The sequence below is a fragment of the Lonchura striata genome, chromosome 25, assembly GCF_050655825.1.
Source record: "Lonchura striata isolate lonStrDom1 chromosome 25, ASM5065582v1, whole genome shotgun sequence".
NCBI classification, from domain to species: Eukaryota; Metazoa; Chordata; class Aves; order Passeriformes; family Estrildidae; genus Lonchura; species Lonchura striata.
The window spans coordinates 4,029,590-4,047,883 of NC_140727.1; the positions used below are offsets into that span (position 1 = coordinate 4,029,590).

The window sequence follows — 18,294 nt, forward strand, 5'->3', positions numbered from 1 at the left end:
AGAGGCGGCCGTGAGGGAAGATGGCGGAGGCGGCGATGCAGCAGCACCGGTTCTTCTGCCACAGCTGCAAGGGCGAGGTCAGCCCCAAGCTGCCGGTGAGCCGCGGGAAGGGAGGGTCGCTGAGGGGGGACAGCCTCGAGGTGCCCGGGAGGGCCGGGGCGATCTCTCAAAGGCTCCCGGAGCCCCCTGAGGAAGGGGCGACCGCCGGGCCGCCGAGGTTGTTGCCACACGGAACGGGGGGAATGTCGCCGGTGTGGTAAGGGACGGGAAGGATTCCTGTTCGTGATGGAAAAGGGAAATTCCATAGCCCTGGACTGCGGGAATGTCCTGCTCCTGATGGAATCGGGTCATTCCAGAGCCCTGATTCCATTCCCGTCTCGTTCTGCTCGTCCGGCAGAGTGGGGCTTGTCCATGACTCCTAAATCGTCCCAGTTCCTGGGAATAATCCTAGGGAAAATCCAGGGAGTTATCTAAATTCTTGGGAATAATCTCTGGGAAAATACAGAGAATTGTCCCAGTTCCTGAGAATAATGTCAGGGAAAATACAGAGAATTATTATCCCAGTTCCTGGGAATAATCTCAGGGAAAATACAGAGAATTGTCCCAGTTCCTGGGAATAATCCCAGGGAAAATCCAGGAAGTTATCTCAGTTCCTGGGAATAATCTCAGGGAAAATACAGATAATTGTCCCAGTTCCTGGGAATAATCCCTGGAATTATCCCAGTTCCAGTGAATAATCTCAGGGAAAATACAGAGAATTATTATCCCTGTTCCTGGGAATAATCCCTAGAATTATCCCAGTTCCAGTCCAGGACCTGGGAGCATCCCAGTTTTTTTCTTTATCCCAATGAAGGATCCATTTATCTCTCCATCATGGACAAATAAATAAAAAAAATAAAAAGAAGTCCCAAAACCCCTAAAAAGTCTCATTCGTTTTGGGGTTTTTTTGGGGTGTTGTTGTTTTTTTGGTTTTTTTTCTTTGCCCATGATGGAGAGACAATTGGATCTTTCATTGGGATAAAGAAAATAAACCAGGATTCTACCAGTTCCTGGGATGTGAAGATCCATGAGAGTCTTTTTTGATTTTTTGGGGTTTTTTTTCCTCTAATCTGCATGTCTGGGCCGAAACTCTGGGAATAGGAGCAGGGAAAATTCTTCTTTTTTGGATGGAATTTTCTTCCAAACCTCTGCATTTTTCCCCAGATACCAGAGGGGTTTTGGACTTTTTGGTGTTGTTTGGGATCTGGGATTAGGAATCTTCCTGAAGGGGGGATTTTTTTTTTTGAGATTTCCAAGGATTTGGTGGCTAATTCCAGCTGGTTTTTGTCTTCCCAGGAATACACCTGCCCCCGCTGTGAGTCTGGCTTCATTGAGGAAGTCACTGATGATTCCAGGTACAGGAAATCCAAGGAAATCTAAGCAAGTAACAAGGAGATTCAGGATGAAAAATGCTATTTTTGCTCTTTTTTTGATGTGTTTTTGCCCTTTATTCTTAAAAAAAAAAACATTAAAAATCCACAAGAGACACAGAAAATACCCCACACAAAACAAAATAAAAAACCCAACAAAAAACAACAATAAAAAAAAACCCAAAACCTTTTGGTCTTCGTGATATTTTTACCCTTTTTGGTCTTTTTTTCTTTTTTCTTTATGATTTCTTTTTACCCATTTTAGTGTTTTTTATACTTTTAATTATTTTTTGTGTTTGCCTTTTTTTAACGTTTTTGGTCTTTTTTTTTTTCCCCTTTATGTTTTTTCTTGCCCTATTTAGTATTTAGGAAGAAAAAGTGGCTTTTTTCCTAAAGGAAATCAAAGTATTAGTGCTTTTTAGAATTTAGGGGGGAAAATCCCTTTCATTATTTTTTGTGTTTGCCTTTTTTTTACTTTTTTAATTTTTTTTCCCTTTTTGATTTTTTTCTTCCCCTTTTTTTTTTTATCCTTTTTCTTCCTTTTTTATTTACCCTTTCTGGGAAGATTTCAGCAAACAAAAGTGGGAGAATTTGGGAAGCACAGGAGGAATTTTAAGAAAGCCTTGCCCTAAATCTCCTCTTTTTCCCAGTTTTTTTGACAGCAATTCCCTGGATGACAGCCCCTCCTCACAATTCTCAGAGGTGAGTTTTTCTGCTTTTTTTTCCCCCCTCTTTTTCCTGCTTTTTTTCCCTCTTTTCCTGGGAATTTTCAGGATCTGGGGCAGTTTCCAGGAGAATGAAAATTGCCATTTGGGCACGACAGGCAAAAGGAGGATTCAGGGAAGAGCCTGGCGCTGGCAGATCCTGGAATTTGTGTGAGGATCAGGAGGTCTCTCCCTGCTTCCAGATTTTCCGGAATCCATCCATTTTCAAGTCCAAATTTGCAGGAAATCCACTCAATCCTGGGCCAGAAATGGGGTTACAGATAGTCAGAATTCCAACCTGGATCCTTCCATGCTCCAAGCATCCAGCTCGATCCTTCCCCCTCTTCATCTGGATCCATTTGTCCAAATTTTTTGCTTGGATATCAATTTGTAGCCTAGAAATTCCTGAGTTTCATGGAGATCCTGGTCCTGCCTTCCCACCTATGGAGTTTTAAAAACCAGAATTCCTGGGGGTTTTCCTGCCCTCCTGGAGCAGTGGACCAAGGAGATCCATGGGGCCTGCCTCACTCTGAGAGGGGAACTGGGTAAATCCGGGAGCAGGTGGGATTTAGGATTTCCTGCACCTCAGGATCTAGTGCAGTGGCAGGGAATGGCATTATCCACATGGACAGATCCCAAAAAAAAGCAGGATGAGGGTGGCACAGGTCCTGGAGAAACTCCAGGATGCTCCAAGGGTGTGGATGCCATCCCTGTGTTCTTGAAAATCCTGTAAGGCCCCTGAGTGATCCCACGGATTTGGGAGGGAATGGCATCATCCACATGGACAGATCCCAAAAAAAAGCAGGATGAGGGTGGCACAGGTCCTGGAGAAACTCCAAGGGTGTGGATGCCATCCCTGTGCCCTTGAAAATCCTGTAAGGCCCCTGAGTGATCCCACGGATTTGGGAGGGAATGGCATTATCCACATGGACAGATCCCAAAAAAAAGCAGGATGAGGGTGGCACAGGATGCTCCTAGGGACACTCCAGGGGTGTGGATGCCATCCCTGTGTCCTTGAAAATCCGTGTCCTCCCCATGGGATCTGAGTGATCCCATAGATTTGGGAGGGAATGGCATCATCCACATGGACAGATCCCAAAAAAAAGCAGGATGAGGGTGGCACAGGTCCTGGAGAAACTCCAGGATGCTCCAGGGGTGTGGATGCCATCCCTGTGCCCTTGAAAATCCTGTAAGGCCCCTGAGGGATCCCACGGATTTGGGAGTGTCCAACATTTCTCCTTCTCAGATTCCTTGGAGAAAGGAACAGCCCACCTGACAGCTTCCAGATTTTTTGGGATCCACACAGAGTGGGGAGTGCAGCACCTCTGGATCCACTTGGGTTGTAATTAAGCCTTTTTCCAGACTTTTTTTTTTTTTCCCCCTGGGATCCATGACAATTAAGGAAATATTCTCCAGTGATTTCTCTAATCCTCTTCCATTTTAGCCTGTGGAAAAAGCTGCCAAATCTCTATGAGGAATCACAAGCCACAAGGGTTTGAGTTGTGTGGTAGTTGGATTAACACAGGGTGGAAAAAGTGGAATTTTGGGGTTTTTAGAATGGAGTTTGAGGGGACAAGATGGATGGATTTGGGCATGTCCTGATCTTCTTCTTGTCCTCCCATCACCACATGTGATGGTGACGCTTTTCTACTGGTTTGAGGTGGAGACACACTGTCCAACATAAGTGATAGAAATTGGCAAGTTATTGTAAACATAGCCATGCCATTTTTGGTATAAAATGTGTAAATTTTGGTATAAAATGTGTAAATTTTAGTATAAAGCGTGAAATTTTAATATAAAATCCGTAAGTTTTAGTATAAAACATATAAATTTTAGTATGAAATGTGAAATGTTAGTACAAAATGTGTAAATTTTTGTATCAAATGTGAAATTTTAATATAAAATCTGTAACTTTCTATATAAAATGTGTAAATAAAATGTGTAAAATACCCTAGAGGGCAGACAGAATGCCACGGCCGAGCTGCTGGCCAGAGCTCAGCAGGTCAGATAAAGAATGTTCTAGATAAGGAAAATAACAACGTTGAGAAGCTGATCCTACACATTCAAACTTGGGAAACAAATTTGACTTTCTTGGGGTCTTGAGATCTCCTTTTTTCCCCCCTCTCCCCAGCTTTGGGACCACCTGGATCACACCATGTTCTTCCCGGATTTCCGACCCTTCCTGAGCAGCAGCTCCTTGGATGGAGAGAGCAGGGAGGTGGAGAGGGGTCCCCCAAACGAGTTTTGGGGTCCCGGGCGTCCCCCGCGGCTGCCGATGCCGCGGAGGTACCGGGCCCGCGGCAGCTCCCGCCCGGATCGATCGCCGGCCATCGAGGGGTGAGTCCTGCTGGGAAAGCAGAGGGAAAAAAATGAAAAAAAAACCGCATTTCTAAGGAGGTTTTGGGGTTTATAGGAGATGTGGATGGTTTGGGGTTGTGTGGAAAATTTGAGGGGGATGGATGGATGGGTGAGGGAGATGGTTTGGAGGCGTTACAGGAGGGGGAGAGGAGTGGAGCTAGGAAACGTTTAGAAATTAGAAGTTTAGAAATTAGAAACAAGTTTAAAAATTAGAAACGAGTTTAGAAATTAGAAAAGCATGAATTAGAAATCAGTGTAAAAATTAGGAATAAGTTCAGAAGTTAGAAAAAAGTTTACAAATTAGAGTAGTTGGCTTCCAATCGTGATGGTGTGAATTATAACACCTGTATTGCCTCACTCTTCACATGAGACCGAAAATTGCTTATATTGCATGTATTTGTATGGAAAATTTGAGATATTAAATTGTTGATTTAGAAATGTTATGGGATAGAACAGGCATTGTTGAGAGGGGAACAGAAGTAAAGTTAGAAGTAATTCACTTTTAATTGTGATGGTGTGATAAAGTTAGAAATAATTAGTTTTTAATTGTGATGGTGTGAATTATAACACAGGTATTGCCTCACCCTTCTCATGAGACCGAAAATTGTTTCTATTGTATGGAAATTTTGAGATATTAAATTGTTGATTTAGAAATGTTATGGGATAGAACAGGCGTTGTTGAGAGGGGAATGGAAGTAGAGATAAAGTTAGAAATAATTCGTTTTTAATTGTGATGGTGTGAATTATAACACCGGTATTGCCTCACCCTTCTCATGAGACAGAGAACAGAATAAAAGTTTTTAAAACTCCTGTCAGTTTTCCCATCTCTGGGTCAGGAAAAGGCTGTTGTCCAACACCTGCTGTCTCTGTTCTGGATTTTTATCCAGGGATTTTCACATCCACGAGCCATTCATCCAGAGAGGAATTCCTGCTTGCCTTCCACATCCTTTCTTCCACCAATTTATTTCCTTCACTTAACTCTTTCTTCCCGTATTCCTCCTCCTTTCTCAGGATAATCCAGCAGATCTTTGCTGGCTTTTTTGCCAACCCAGCCCTTCCTGGCTCCCAGCACCCCTTCTCCTGGTGAGTAGCCCAGATCCCCACCAGTAACTCCCAGTAAGCTGTGCCCGCTTTGGCACTGGGGGCAATTCCTGGCCTCTGCCTTGGCAGGAGCGGGATGCTGCACTCCAGCCCCGGCGACTACGCGTGGGGACAGAGCGGCCTCGACGCCATCGTCACCCAGGTGAGTGCCACCCGTGCCAGGAGAGGGGTGAGAGCTCCAGTGGCACATCCATCCATCCATCATCCATCATCCATCCATCCATCCATCCATCCATCCATCATCCATTCATCCATCCATCCATCATCCCTCCATCCATTCATCCATCCATCCATCATCCATCCATCCATCATCCATCCATCTATCCATCCATCCATCCATCATCCATCCATCTATCCATCCATCCATCCATCATCCATCCATCCATCATCCATCCATCCATCCATCCATCATCCATCATCCATCCATCTATCCATCCATCCATCCATCATCCATCCATCCATCATCCATCCATCTATCCATCCATCCATCCATCATCCATCCATCATCCATCCATCCATCCATCATCCATTCATCCATCCATCCATCATCCCTCCATCCATCCATCCATCCATCCATCATCCATCCATCATCCATCCATCATCCATCCATCCATCATCCATCCATCCATCATCCATCCATCCATCCATCCATCATCCATATATCATCCATCCATCATCCATCCCTCCATCCCTCAATCCATCCATCCATCCATCCATCATCCATCATCCATCCATCATCCATCCCTCATCCATCCCTCAATCCATCATCCATCCATCCATCCATCATCCATCATCCATCCATCATCCATCCATCATCCATCCATCCATCCATCATCCATCCATCCATCCATCCATCATCCATCCCTCAATCCATCATCCATCCATCCATCCATCCATCATCCATCCATCCATCATCCATATATCATCCATCCATCATCCATCCATCCATCCATCATCCATCCATCCATCCATCATCCATATATCATCCATCCATCATCCATCCATCCATCCATCATCCATCCATCCATCCATCCATCATCCATATATCATCCATCCATCATCCATCCATCCATCCATCATCCATCATCCATATATCATCCATCCATCATCCATCCATCATCCATCCCTCAATCCATCATCCATCCATCATCCATCCCTCAATCCATCATCCATCCATCCATCCATCCATCATCCATCCCTCAATCCATCATCCATCCATCCATCCATCCATCATCCATCCCTCAATCCATCATCCATCCATCATCCATCCATCCATCCATCCATCATCCATCCATTCATCATCCATCCATCATCCATCCCTCAATCCATCATCCATCCATCATCCATCCATCCATCCATCCATCCATCATCTATCTTCCATCCCTCCTGCTCCTGAACCTGGAATTTTTCCCCTCTCCACAGCTCCTGGGGCAGCTGGAGAACACGGGACCACCGCCAGCAGACAAGGAGAAGATCTCCTCGCTCCCAACAGTGCTGGTGACACAGGAACAAGTTGGTGGGTGATGGATCCCCCCCAGATCCAGGGGCACTTGGGTGCTGGTGTTGGACATCCTGAGCTCCCCTTTGTACCCCTGGAATTGGGCTGGCAGCTCCCAAGCTTTGCTGGTGTTCCCTTCTCCCGGGAATTTTGGAACCCTGGCATTCTCCAGAGGGTTTGAGGAATCCTAAAACGTGCTCTTCTGACTCTTCCCCATCCTATGGTGGTTTCCCATCCCCATCATGATTTTTCCATCAGAATTATCATTTTCCCACCCCCATCATGATTTTCCTATCCCCATTGTGATTCTTCCATCAGAATTACGATTTTCCCATCCCCATTATGATTTTTCCATCAGAATTATGATTTTCCCATCCTCGTTATGATCTTTCTATTAGAATTATGATTTTCCTATCCCCATTGTGATTTTTCCATCAGAATTATGATTTTCCCATCCCCATTCTGATTTTCCCATCCCAAATCCCTGTTTATGCTCTCAACTCGTCCCTTCTTCCCTTTCAACCACTCTGCTCTGGAAATCTCATGGGAATCTGCCAGCAGGGCCTTGAGGGGAATGTCTCGGAGCAATCCTGCCTTTGCAATTCCAACTCCATGAATTTTTCCCTCCCCCTCCCAGCTGCTCTGTTACCATTATGGTTCAACCAGACACTTCCACCCAGGATATTTTTATCCTGTGGTTTTCTGTCCTCCTCTTTTCTGGGAAGCCGAGGACTAGCTGGAATTCCACATGTCTGAGTCCACAAAGCAAGCTAGAAATCATGAAATTTCGGAATATCTGAGTTGGGTGGGATCACCAGAGGAGCTCAGCTCCTGGTGGTGTCCAGGATAACATCAAAAGCTCGGAACAGGGAGAGGAGGAGTTGGATTTCAGCCATCTCCCATGGGATTGGGATCTTCAGCCCGTGTTCCAGGCTGGGAAGTTGTGGCAGGCATCCAACCTTCCTTTGGATTTGGTTTTTGTGAATGTGGAGAACATCTGGAATTCCTCCTGTTCCCTTGGGGTTGTGGGTGGAGCCCAGAGCTCAGCAGGAATTCCTTGATCCCTGGAGGAACTCGTGTTCCCAGCAGGATTTTCTGTGGAGAATCTGGCAGGAATTCCTTGATCCCTGGATGAGCTTGTGCTCCCAGCAGGAATTCTTTATTCTCTGGATGCTCCATCCCTGGAGGATTTTGGGTGGATGGATGATGGATGGATGGATGGTTGGATGATGGATGGATGATGGATGGATGGATGGTTGGATGATGGATGGATGGATGGTTGGACGATGGATGGATGGACGATGGATGGATGGATGATGGATGGATGGATGATGGATGATGGATGGATGGATGATGGATGGATGATGGATGGATGGATCCTGCCAGGAATTCCTCTCTCCCTGCATTCTCCATCTCCACCCACACCTCCCATTCCTCATGATCTCCGTGTTCCCTCCCTCCCCACTCCCAGCAATCCCTCCAGAAGTGACTCCCAAGTGCAGATCCCTTTTTTCCTGCCTCTCATTCCCACTTTTCCACAGACACAGGCCTGGAGTGCCCGGTGTGCAAGGAGGATTACGCCGTGGCCGAGCAGGTCCGGCAGCTCCCCTGCAACCACGTCTTCCACAGCAGCTGCATCGTGCCCTGGCTGGAGCTGGTAAGATCCCAAAAAAAACCCCAAAAAACCCATAAATATAATATTTTTATCTTTTTTTTTTTTTGATTAGGATATGTAGGAGATGGAATTTTAGGTTTGGGCTCAGATGTTTATTAATCGTTATCTATATATGCATCATGCAATATAATATATTACATTTATTGTACGTTGAGTTCTAAAGTATTCAACTAATGAGCTACAAAATAACCCTAGCCCTAATTAACTTCCTGTCTAAGATCTTTTAAGGCTAAACAGTGCAATTAAGAATTGACACTTCAATTAATTTTATTTTTAACCTAATAACTAATCACTCCAAGCCCACAGTGAGGACTTTTATAACACTGCTCAAACTCATGAAGAAGAAAATGAAAAACTTCCTAAAACTAAATTAAACTGTCCTAAAACTTCTCTCTATTGACTGCATTTTAAAACCTTAAACACTTAATTGATGTTTCACACTTCTACTCAAACTGAGCTCATCCTTCCCAAAAAATTTTGGGATTTTCCTCCACGGCTTCGGGTCAGGTGTGACATTTCCTTGTGGCTTGGTGCTTTTCAGCACAGAAAGTTGAAAATTCTCAGCATCCAGAGGGGATAAATCCCTGGAGCTGAAAATTTTGAGCATCCAGGGGGGGATAAATCCCTGAAATTGAAAATTCTGAGGATCCAGGTGGGGGATAAATCCCTGGAGTTGAAAATTATGAGCATCCAGAGGGAATAATTCCTTAAATTGAATATTCTCAGCATCCAGGGATGGGATAAATCCCTGAAATTGAAATTTCTGAGCATCCAGGGGGGGGATAAGTTATCCAGGGGGGATAAATCCCTGAAATTGAAAATTTTGAGCATCCAGGGAAGGTAAATCCCTGAAATTGAAAATTTTGAGCATCCAGGGAAGGTAAATGTCTGAAATTGAAAATTCTGAGCATCCAGAGGGGGATAAATCACTGAAATTGAAAATTCTGAGCATCCAGAGGGGGATAAATCACTGAAATTGAAAATTCTGAGCATCCAGAGGGGGATAAATCCCTGAAATTGAAAATTCTGAGCATCCAGAGGGCCATAAATCCCTGAAATTGAAAATTCTGAGCATCCAGGTGGGAATAAATCCAGGATCACATCTCTGATTCCCCCCACAGCACGACACGTGTCCAGTGTGCAGGAAGAGTTTAAAGGGAGAAGATTCCACCCGGCAAATCCCAAATCCCGACCCTGCCGACAGCCCAGTGCAGGAGAGTTGGACTTTCTGACCCTTCTAAAACAATTCTGCAACCTTCCAGAACCTTCCAGAACCTTCCAGAACCTTCCAGAAGCCAAGAGCATCCCAGCTGGAGGTGTACATTGCCTGAGAATTCCAACAAACCCCACCCTGAGTAGCAGAAATTTGGGGATCACAGCACCGAGCGCTCTCTTCCCAGGAATTTTTCCTTCTGCTCCATGGAATTGCCTAAATTGGGATTTTTTGGGAGTGATTTAATTTTTGTAGCAGAAAAGGTTGGTTTTTTTGGGTTGTTGGGTTTTGTTGGTTTTTTTTTCCCAGTAGGAAAGAGGGGGTTCCATGTCTCCCTCGTAGGCTCCTCTGGGGAAAAAAAAAAAAAAGTTTGGGATAAAAATGGGATATTTTTGGGGATTTTCCCGCACTTCAGGAGATTGGAATTGCAACCGTGAGAGATTTGATTGTCCCATTTGGGATGGAATCCTTGGGGCTCCATAAAATCGTGGCAGTTGGAAGAAGGAAGGTTCTGGAGCCCTTCCTGAGGGGGGGTTGGAGCTTCAGGAGCGCCCTGGGAACGCCGTGCTATCAGGAATGCTCTGAGCAGGATTTTCTCCCTTCCTTGGACTATTTTTTGGGCTTTTTGGGGTTTTTTTCTGACCCTTTTCCATGTTGCCTGTTGGCCCCAGGTGTGTCCAAAGCTCCCTCTGCTCCCCCACGAGTCATTCCAGGCAGGAATTGTGGACCACTCCCTTGGAAACCCCACAGAACTTAAGGAAAATCTTGATTTTTTTCCTCATTATTTGGTTGTTTCGGGTTTTTTTTTTCTCATTCCCCGTGATTTTTTTCTTCCAGGTTTGCAGCTTGGGAATTTTCCTCATTCTCGTGGTATCCTGGGTTTATAAATCTATAAATTTATAAACTCAGAGGTAAACCCAGGATATCTCTGGGTTTATAAATTTATCCTTGGGTTTATAAATTTATCCCTGGGTTTATTTATAAATTTATGCCTTGGTTTATAAATTTATAAATAGAAAAAATTTATAAATTTTACCCCCGGATTTATAAATTTACCCCTGGATTTATAAATTTATCCCTGGATTTATAAATTTATCCCTGGGTTTATATCTCCCCATCCCTCTGGGTTACATTTGGGATCATTCCAGAGTTTTTTGGGTTTTTTTTTCCCTGGATCCAGAATCATTCCTGCTCCCCTGTCCACAGGGATGCAGGACCCAGCCAAGCTGGAGCTTTATTCTTTTTGTTTTATTATTATTATTATTATTATTTAAATTTTTTTTAATTTTTAATATTTTTTTTTAATTTCATTTTATTTCTTGATTTAATTTCCAGTTCATTCCCACTTTTCCCACTCCCAGCTCCATCCTCAGGGCTCCAGCATCATCCCCTGGTCCCTGCATCGATCCCAAAGCCTGGAATGTCCCAGGAGGAGGTTCTGGGATGTCCTCCTGCCACCTCAGTGCTCTTCATCCTCCTCCTCCTCCTCCTCCTCCCGGGAGGGCTTCGGGTGGGAGAAGAATCCCAGCTGGGGAGAGGAGGGACGGGGGTGGGAGATGGGGATGGGAGATGGGAAATGGACCCGTCCCTCCCAAGGTGACACCACGACCCTCTCCAGGTGACACCATCACCCTGTCCAGGTGACACCACAACCGTCTCAAGGTGACATTGTCACTGTGACATGGCCACGGTGTCACCCTCCCAAGGTGACATCATACCCCGCCTTGGTGTCACACCCAGGTGTCACCGTGCCTCACCCAGTGTCACCCCAAGGTGTCACCATGTCCCTTCAGTGTCACCCCAAGGTGTCACCACAACCCTCCCAAGGTGACACCATGACCCTGTCCAGGTGACATTGTTACCCTCCCCGAGGGTGACACCACAACTGTCTCAAGGTGACATTGTCACTGTGACATGGCCACGGTGTCACCCTCCCAAGGTGACATCATACCCCGCCTTGGTGTCACCCCCAGGTGTCACCCCTGGGTGTTACCGTGCCTCACCCAGTGTCACCCCAAGGTGTCACCGATCCCCCTCAGTGTCACCCCCAGGTGTCACCGTGTCCCCCCATTGTCACCCCAAGGTGTCACCGATCCCCCTCAGTGTCACCCCAAGGTGTCACCCCGAGGTGTCATCGTGTCCCCCGCATTGTCACCCAAAGGTGTCACCCCAAGGTGTCACCGTGTCCCCCTGTGTTACCCCAAGGTGTCACCGTGTCCCCCCATTGTCACCCCAAGGTGTCACCGTGTCCCCTCAGTGTCACCCCAAGGTATCACCCCGAGGTGTCATCGTGTCCCCTCAGTGTCACCCCAAGGTGTCACCGTGTCCCCCCCATTGTCACCCAAAGGTGTCACCGATCCCCCCCATTGTCACCCAAAGGTGTCACCGTGTCCCCCCCATTGTCACCCCAAGGTGTCACCAATCCCCCTCAGTGTCACCCCAAGGTGTCACCCCGAGGTGTCACCGTGTCCCCCCCAGTGTCACCCCAAGGTGTCACCCCAAGGTGTCACCCCAAGGTGTCACCGTGTCCCCCTCGGTGCCACCCCCGGTGTCCCCGCGGTGTCCCCTCACCCTCCAGAGGCCGAGGCTGAGCAGCGCCAGCAGCAGGAGCCCCCCCAGGGCGCTGCCCCCCAGGATCCACAGGGACACCGACACCGGGCGGGCCCGGAGCAGCTCCAGCTCCAGCTGGGAAAACGGGAATGTGGGGAACAACGGGAATGGGGAATTGGGAGGGCGGGATTCGGGGTGGGGAACGGGAATTTGGGGGGAAAAACTGGGATTGAGGGGTCAGGGGGAAAAATGGGAATTGGGAGGGGGGGATTCGGGGTGGGGAACGGGAATTTGGGGGGAAAAACTGGGATTGAGGGATGGGAAAAAAACAGGAGTGAAGAGTGAGGAAATGGAATTTGGGGTGGGGAAACCAGGATTGAGGAGTCACGGGGAAAAATGGGAATGGGGAATTGGGAGGGGGGATTTGGGGTGGGGAACGGGAATTTGGGGGGGAAAACTGGGATTGAGGGGTCAGGGGGAAAAACGGGAATGGGGAATTGGGAGGGGGGATTTGGGGTGGGGAAAGGGAATTTGGGAGGAAAAACTGGGATTGAGGGGTCAGGGGGGAAAATGGGAATTGGGAGGGGGGGATTTGGGGTGGGGAACGGGAATTTGGGGGGAAAACTGGGATTGAGGGATGGGAAAAAAACAGGAGTGAAGAGTCGGGAAACGGAATTTGCGGGGGAAACCAGGATTGAGGGGTCATGGGGAAAAATGGGAATTGGGAGGGCGGGATTCGGGGTGGGGAACGGGAATTTGGGGGGAAAACTGGGATTGAGGGGTCAGGGGGAAAAACGGGAATGGGGAATTGGGAGGGGGGATTTGGGGTGGGGAAAGGGAATTTGGGAGGAAAAACTGGGATTGAGGGGTGGGAAAAGGGGATCTGGGGAGGGAAATCGAATTTGGGGAGGAGGAAGAAGAAATTTGGAGAGGAAAACAAGGATGAAGGGGGGAAATGGGGAATTGGGAGGGGGGAATTTAGGGTGGGGAAAGGGAATTTGGGGGTCCCACCTCCCGGCACTGCGCCCCCTCCTCCAGCACCAGGAGCTCCCCCCCGAGCCCCAGACAGACGCTGCTGACGATCCTCAGGCTCCGGAATTTCACCTGGAATGGGGAAAAGGAGGAAAAAACATGAATTGAGTGACAGAATTAAATAAAGGGATAATGGAATAGAATAAAAGGAGGATAAAATAATAGTAAAATCAAATAAAAGAGTGATGAAACGAAGTAATAACAAAATTATAAAATGAAATGAAGCAGTAACAAAATTATAAAATGAAATAAAAGAATAAAATTAAATCAATAATTAAATTAAATAGTAAATAATAAAAATGAAAATAATAAAAATGAAAATAATAAAAGTAAATAATAAAAAATTAAAATAATAATAACGTCAAAAAATAATTAAATAACAATAGTAAACCAGTAAATAGTAAAACAATAGTAAAATTAAATGCAACAATAATAAAATTGAATAAAACAGTAGTGAAATTAAATGAAAATAACACAAAAGAATAATAAAATCATTTAAAAATCAGTAAAACAACAATAAAAAACCAACAATTTTTTTAAAAAAATCATCCCAATTCTAATAAAAAACCTCAAACTAGAAATCACCACAGTAGATTTGTCCCTGAATTCGGGGGGGGTCCCGTTCCCCCGAGCCCCCCGCGCTCACCGAGCCCAGCGCGGCGCCGCGGAGGCTCCGCTCGAGCTCCACGGAGGCGGCGCCGCCGCGCTCCAGCCGCGCCAGCGCGCAGCGCAGCTCCCGGCAGCGAGACTTGGAGCAGTCCTGGCGGGCAGAGATTTGGGATGGGGTGGTGGGGATCCCCCCCTGAACCCCCCCCCCCAAATCTCCAGGAAATTATGAGGGGTCCCCCAAATCCGGGGGGCACTGCAGTCTGATCCCCCTGAACTCCCAAATGCCAGGGAGAGCCCCCCAAAGCTCCCCAAACCGGGGGGCACTGCCATCCCTCCCAGCCGGGTCCCCCTGGACCCCCAAATCCCAGGGAGACCCTCCCCAAATCCCGGGGGGACCCCCCAAACCCAGGGGGCACTGCCATCCCTCCCAGCCGGGTCCCCCTGGACCCCCAAATCCCAGGGAGACCCTCCCCAAATCCCGGGGGGACCCCCCAAACCCGGGGGGCACTGCCATCCCTACCAGTCTGATCCCCCTGAACCCCCAAATGCCAGGGAGAGCCCCCCAAAGCTCCCCAAATCCGGGGGGCACTACCATCCTTCCCAGCCTGATCCCCCCTGAACCCTCCAAGCCCCCTGGAAAGGATGGGGACCCCCCCAAAGCCCCCCAAACCCAGGGGGTACCCCTCTGAACCCCCAAATCCGGGGGGCACTGCCATCCCTCCCAGTCTGATCCACTCCAAGCCCCCTGGAAATGATGGAGAGCTCCCCCAAATCCCGAGGGGACCCCCCAAACCAGGGGGCACTGCCATCCCTCCCAGTCTGATCCCCCTGAACCCCCAAATGGCAGGGAGACCCCCCAAATCCCGGGGGGACCCCCCAAACCCGGGGGCACTGCCATCCCTACCAGTTGGGTCCCCCTGAAACCCCAAATGCCAAGGAGAGCCCCCCCCAAAGCTCCCCAAATCAGGGGGGCACTGCAGTCTGATCCCCTTGAACCCTCAAATGCCAAGGAGACCCACCCCAAATCCCGGGGGGACCCCCCCAAATCCCGGGGGGACCCCCCAAACCCAGGGGGCACTGCCATCCCTACCAGTTGGGTCCCCCTGGACCCCCAAATCCCAGGGAGACCCCCCCCCCAAATCCCGGGGGGACCCCCCAAACCCGGAGGTACTGCCATCCCTCCCAGCCTGATCCCCTCAAAGCCCCCTGGAAATGATGGAGAGCCCCCCCAAATCCCGGGGGGACCCCCCAAACCCGGGGGCACTGCCATCCCTACCAGCCGCTCGCTGTGCCGCAGAGCCTCGGGGGGCACCGGGAGCGCTCCGGGGGTGCCCCCATCGGGGGGGCTCAGCCTGCAGGAGGCCTGGGGGGCACAGGGGGGGCAGAGGAAATTTGGGGAGAAGAACGGGAAATGGAGGCCAGGCAGAAAGATCCTGGAATGCGGAACTTGGAGATTTCTGAATGCAGAATTGAAGATTTTTTAAATGCAGAATTGAAGATTTATTGAATCCAGAATGGAAGATTTTTTTTTTTTTAAATCCAGAATTGAAGATTTTTATTTTTTTTTTAGATCCATAATTGAAGATTTTTTTTTTTTTTTTAATCCAGAATGGAAGCTCTTTTTTGAATCTAGAACACAAATCATTACAAATCTAGAACGTGAAGCTATTTGAGTCTGGAACCTGAATATTTCTGCATGTGGTACCTGAATTTTTAAAATCTAGAACCTGAATATCTCTGATTCCAGAATCTAAAGATTTTTTGGATGTAGACAAACAAAAATAATAAACTGCATCTTGGATACAATAAACGCATTCTGGATACAATAACCTGAATTTTGGATATATAAAGTGCATTTCGGATACAGATTTTGTATCCAAACTGAACTTTGGATATAACAAAGTGCACTTTGGATACAATAACCTGAATTTTGGATATATAAAGTGCATTTCGGATACAAATTTTGTATCCAAACTGAATTTTGGATATAACAAAGTGCACTTTGGATACAATAACCTGAATTTTGGATATATAAAGTGCATTTCGGATACAGATTTTGTATCCAAACTGAATTTTGGATATAACAAAGTGCACTTTGGATACAATAACCTGAATTTTGGATATATAAAGTGCATTTCGGATACAGATTTTGTATCCAAACTAAATTTTGGATATAACACAGCGCACTTTGGATACAATAACCTGAATTTTGGATATATAAAGTGCATTTCGGATACAGATTTTGTATCCAAACTAAATTTTGGATATAACACAGCGCACTTTGGATACAATAACCTGAATTTTGGATATATAAAGTGCATTTCGGATACAGATTTTGTATCCAAACTGAATTTTGGATATAACACAGCGCACTTTGGATACAATAACCTGAATTTTGGATATATAAAGTGCATTTCGGATACAGATTTTGTATCCAAACTGAATTTTGGATATAACAAAGTGCACTTTGGATACAATAACCTGAATTTTGGATATATAAAGTGCATTTCGGATACAGATTTTGTATCCAAACTGAATTTTGGATATAACAAAGTGCACTTTGGATACAATAACCTGAATTTTGGATATATAAAGTGCATTTCGGATACAGATTTTGTATCCAAACTGAATTTTGGATATAACACAGCGCACTTTGGATACAATAACCTGAATTTTGGATATATAAAGTGCATTTCGGATACAGATTTTGTATCCAAACTGAATTTTGGATATAACAAAGTGCACTTTGGATACAATAACCTGAATTTTGGATATATAAAGTGCATTTCGGATACAGATTTTGTATCCAAACTGAATTTTGGATATAACAAAGTGCACTTTGGATACAATAACCTGAATTTTGGATATATAAAGTGCATTTCGGATACAGATTTTGTATCCAAACTAAATTTTGGATATAACACAGCGCACTTTGGATACAATAACCTGAATTTTGGATATATAAAGTGCATTTCGGATACAGATTTTGTATCCAAACTGAATTTTGGATATAACACAGCGCACTTTGGATACAATAACCTGAATTTTGGATATATAAAGTGCATTTCGGATACAGATTTTGTATCCAAACTGAATTTTGGATATAACAAAGTGCACTTTGGATACAATAACCTGAATTTTGGATATATAAAGTGCATTTCGGATACAGATTTTGTATCCAAACTAAATTTTGGATATAACACAGCGCACTTTGGATACAATAACCTGAATTTTGGATATATAAAGTGCATTTCGGATACAGATTTTGTATCCAAACTGAATTTTGGATATAACACAGCGCACTTTGGATACAATAACCTGAATTTTGGATATATAAAGTGCATTTCGGATACAGATTTTGTATCCAAACTGAATTTTGGATATAACAAAGTGCACTTTGGATACAATAACCTGAATTTTGGATATATAAAGTGCATTTCGGATACAGATTTTGTATCCAAACTGAATTTTGGATATAACAAAGTGCACTTTGGATACAATAACCTGAATTTTGGATATATAAAGTGCATTTCGGATACAGATTTTGTATCCAAACAAAATTTTGGATATAACACAGCGCACTTTGGATACAATAACCTGAATTTTGGATATATAAAGTGCATTTCGGATACAGATTTTGTATCCAAACTGAATTTTGGATATAACAACGTGCATTTTGGATACAATAAAGTGAATTTTGAAGAACAGCCTGAAGTCCTGCATCTCCCCTTCAGGCTCCCCCAGGTACCCCCAGACTCACGTTCTCCGCCAGGACACGGGTGACAGACAGCGCCGGCAGGGCCACGTGCAGGGTGACGTTCTGCAGGGGGTAGCACCCCAAATTCTGCACCTGAATTTTTTTTTTGGGGGGAGGTGGTCACCATGAGTCAAGGGGGGGGTCCCTCCAATTCCTCACCATCATCTTCCTCATCCTCTCACCTTGACCGTGGTGCTGAACTCGGGGCTGGAGCTGGCGATGAAGGTGCCCGGGGGTGGAAGCTCGTAGCGATGGAGGTTGGTGTCACTGGGGGGTACGGGGGGGTCGTGGGGGGGTCACATCGCCTCCCTGAGACCCCCACTCTGGGGGGTCACATCCCCTCCCTGAGACCCCCACTCTGGGGGGTCACATCCCATTCTAGGACCCC

The 18,294-nt window shown here is 46.2% G+C and overlaps 2 protein-coding genes across 10 annotated transcripts in view; one reads left to right on the forward strand and one right to left on the reverse strand.

The window, feature by feature from the left end:
* On the forward strand, positions 1 to 10,742 carry RNF115 (ring finger protein 115). 5 transcript variants are annotated; one of them, XM_085560759.1, is made up of 9 exons: positions 1 to 95; positions 1,336 to 1,394; positions 2,060 to 2,111; positions 4,245 to 4,450; positions 5,483 to 5,554; positions 5,642 to 5,714; positions 6,995 to 7,088; positions 8,612 to 8,727; positions 9,867 to 10,742. In XM_085560759.1, exons 1-9 carry the CDS (start codon positions 21 to 23, stop codon positions 9,975 to 9,977), a joined length of 858 nt encoding a protein of 285 aa, XP_085416885.1. In that variant the 5' UTR covers positions 1 to 20; the 3' UTR covers positions 9,978 to 10,742. The 5 variants fall into 5 exon arrangements, with proteins under 5 accessions (XP_085416885.1, XP_085416886.1, XP_085416887.1 ...); XM_085560760.1 differs by having other exon boundaries at positions 1 to 77; XM_085560761.1 differs by lacking the exon at positions 6,995 to 7,088.
* Positions 10,582 to 18,294, reverse strand: part of ITGA10 (integrin subunit alpha 10) — a 24,297-nt gene continuing 16,584 nt past the window's right edge. For 2 of the 5 annotated variants that reach the window (XM_085560743.1, XM_085560747.1), the window contains 6 exons: positions 18,089 to 18,173; positions 17,910 to 17,999; positions 15,426 to 15,512; positions 14,187 to 14,300; positions 13,520 to 13,612; positions 10,582 to 13,391 (listed from right to left, as the gene is read on the reverse strand). In XM_085560743.1, coding sequence (XP_085416869.1) covers positions 12,465 to 13,391; positions 13,520 to 13,612; positions 14,187 to 14,300; positions 15,426 to 15,512; positions 17,910 to 17,999; positions 18,089 to 18,173 — 1,396 coding nt within the window. In that variant the 3' untranslated portion in view covers positions 10,582 to 12,464. The remainder of the gene's footprint in view (positions 13,392 to 13,519; positions 13,613 to 14,186; positions 14,301 to 15,425; positions 15,513 to 17,909; positions 18,000 to 18,088; positions 18,174 to 18,294) is intronic. The other 3 variants (XM_085560746.1, XM_085560744.1, XM_085560745.1) reach the window with 3 other exon arrangements.

Excerpts from the sequence above, each read along its gene's own strand:
- RNF115 (XM_085560757.1), top strand. The coding sequence starts at position 21 with ATGGCGGAGGCGGCGATGCAGCAGCACCGGTTCTTCTGCCACAGCTGC. Across the intron at positions 2,112-4,244 it reads CCTCCTCACAATTCTCAGAG|CTTTGGGACCACCTGGATCA; the intron begins GTGAGTTTTTCT and ends CCCTCTCCCCAG. Across the intron at positions 5,555-5,641 it reads TCCCAGCACCCCTTCTCCTG|GAGCGGGATGCTGCACTCCA; the intron begins GTGAGTAGCCCA and ends CTGCCTTGGCAG.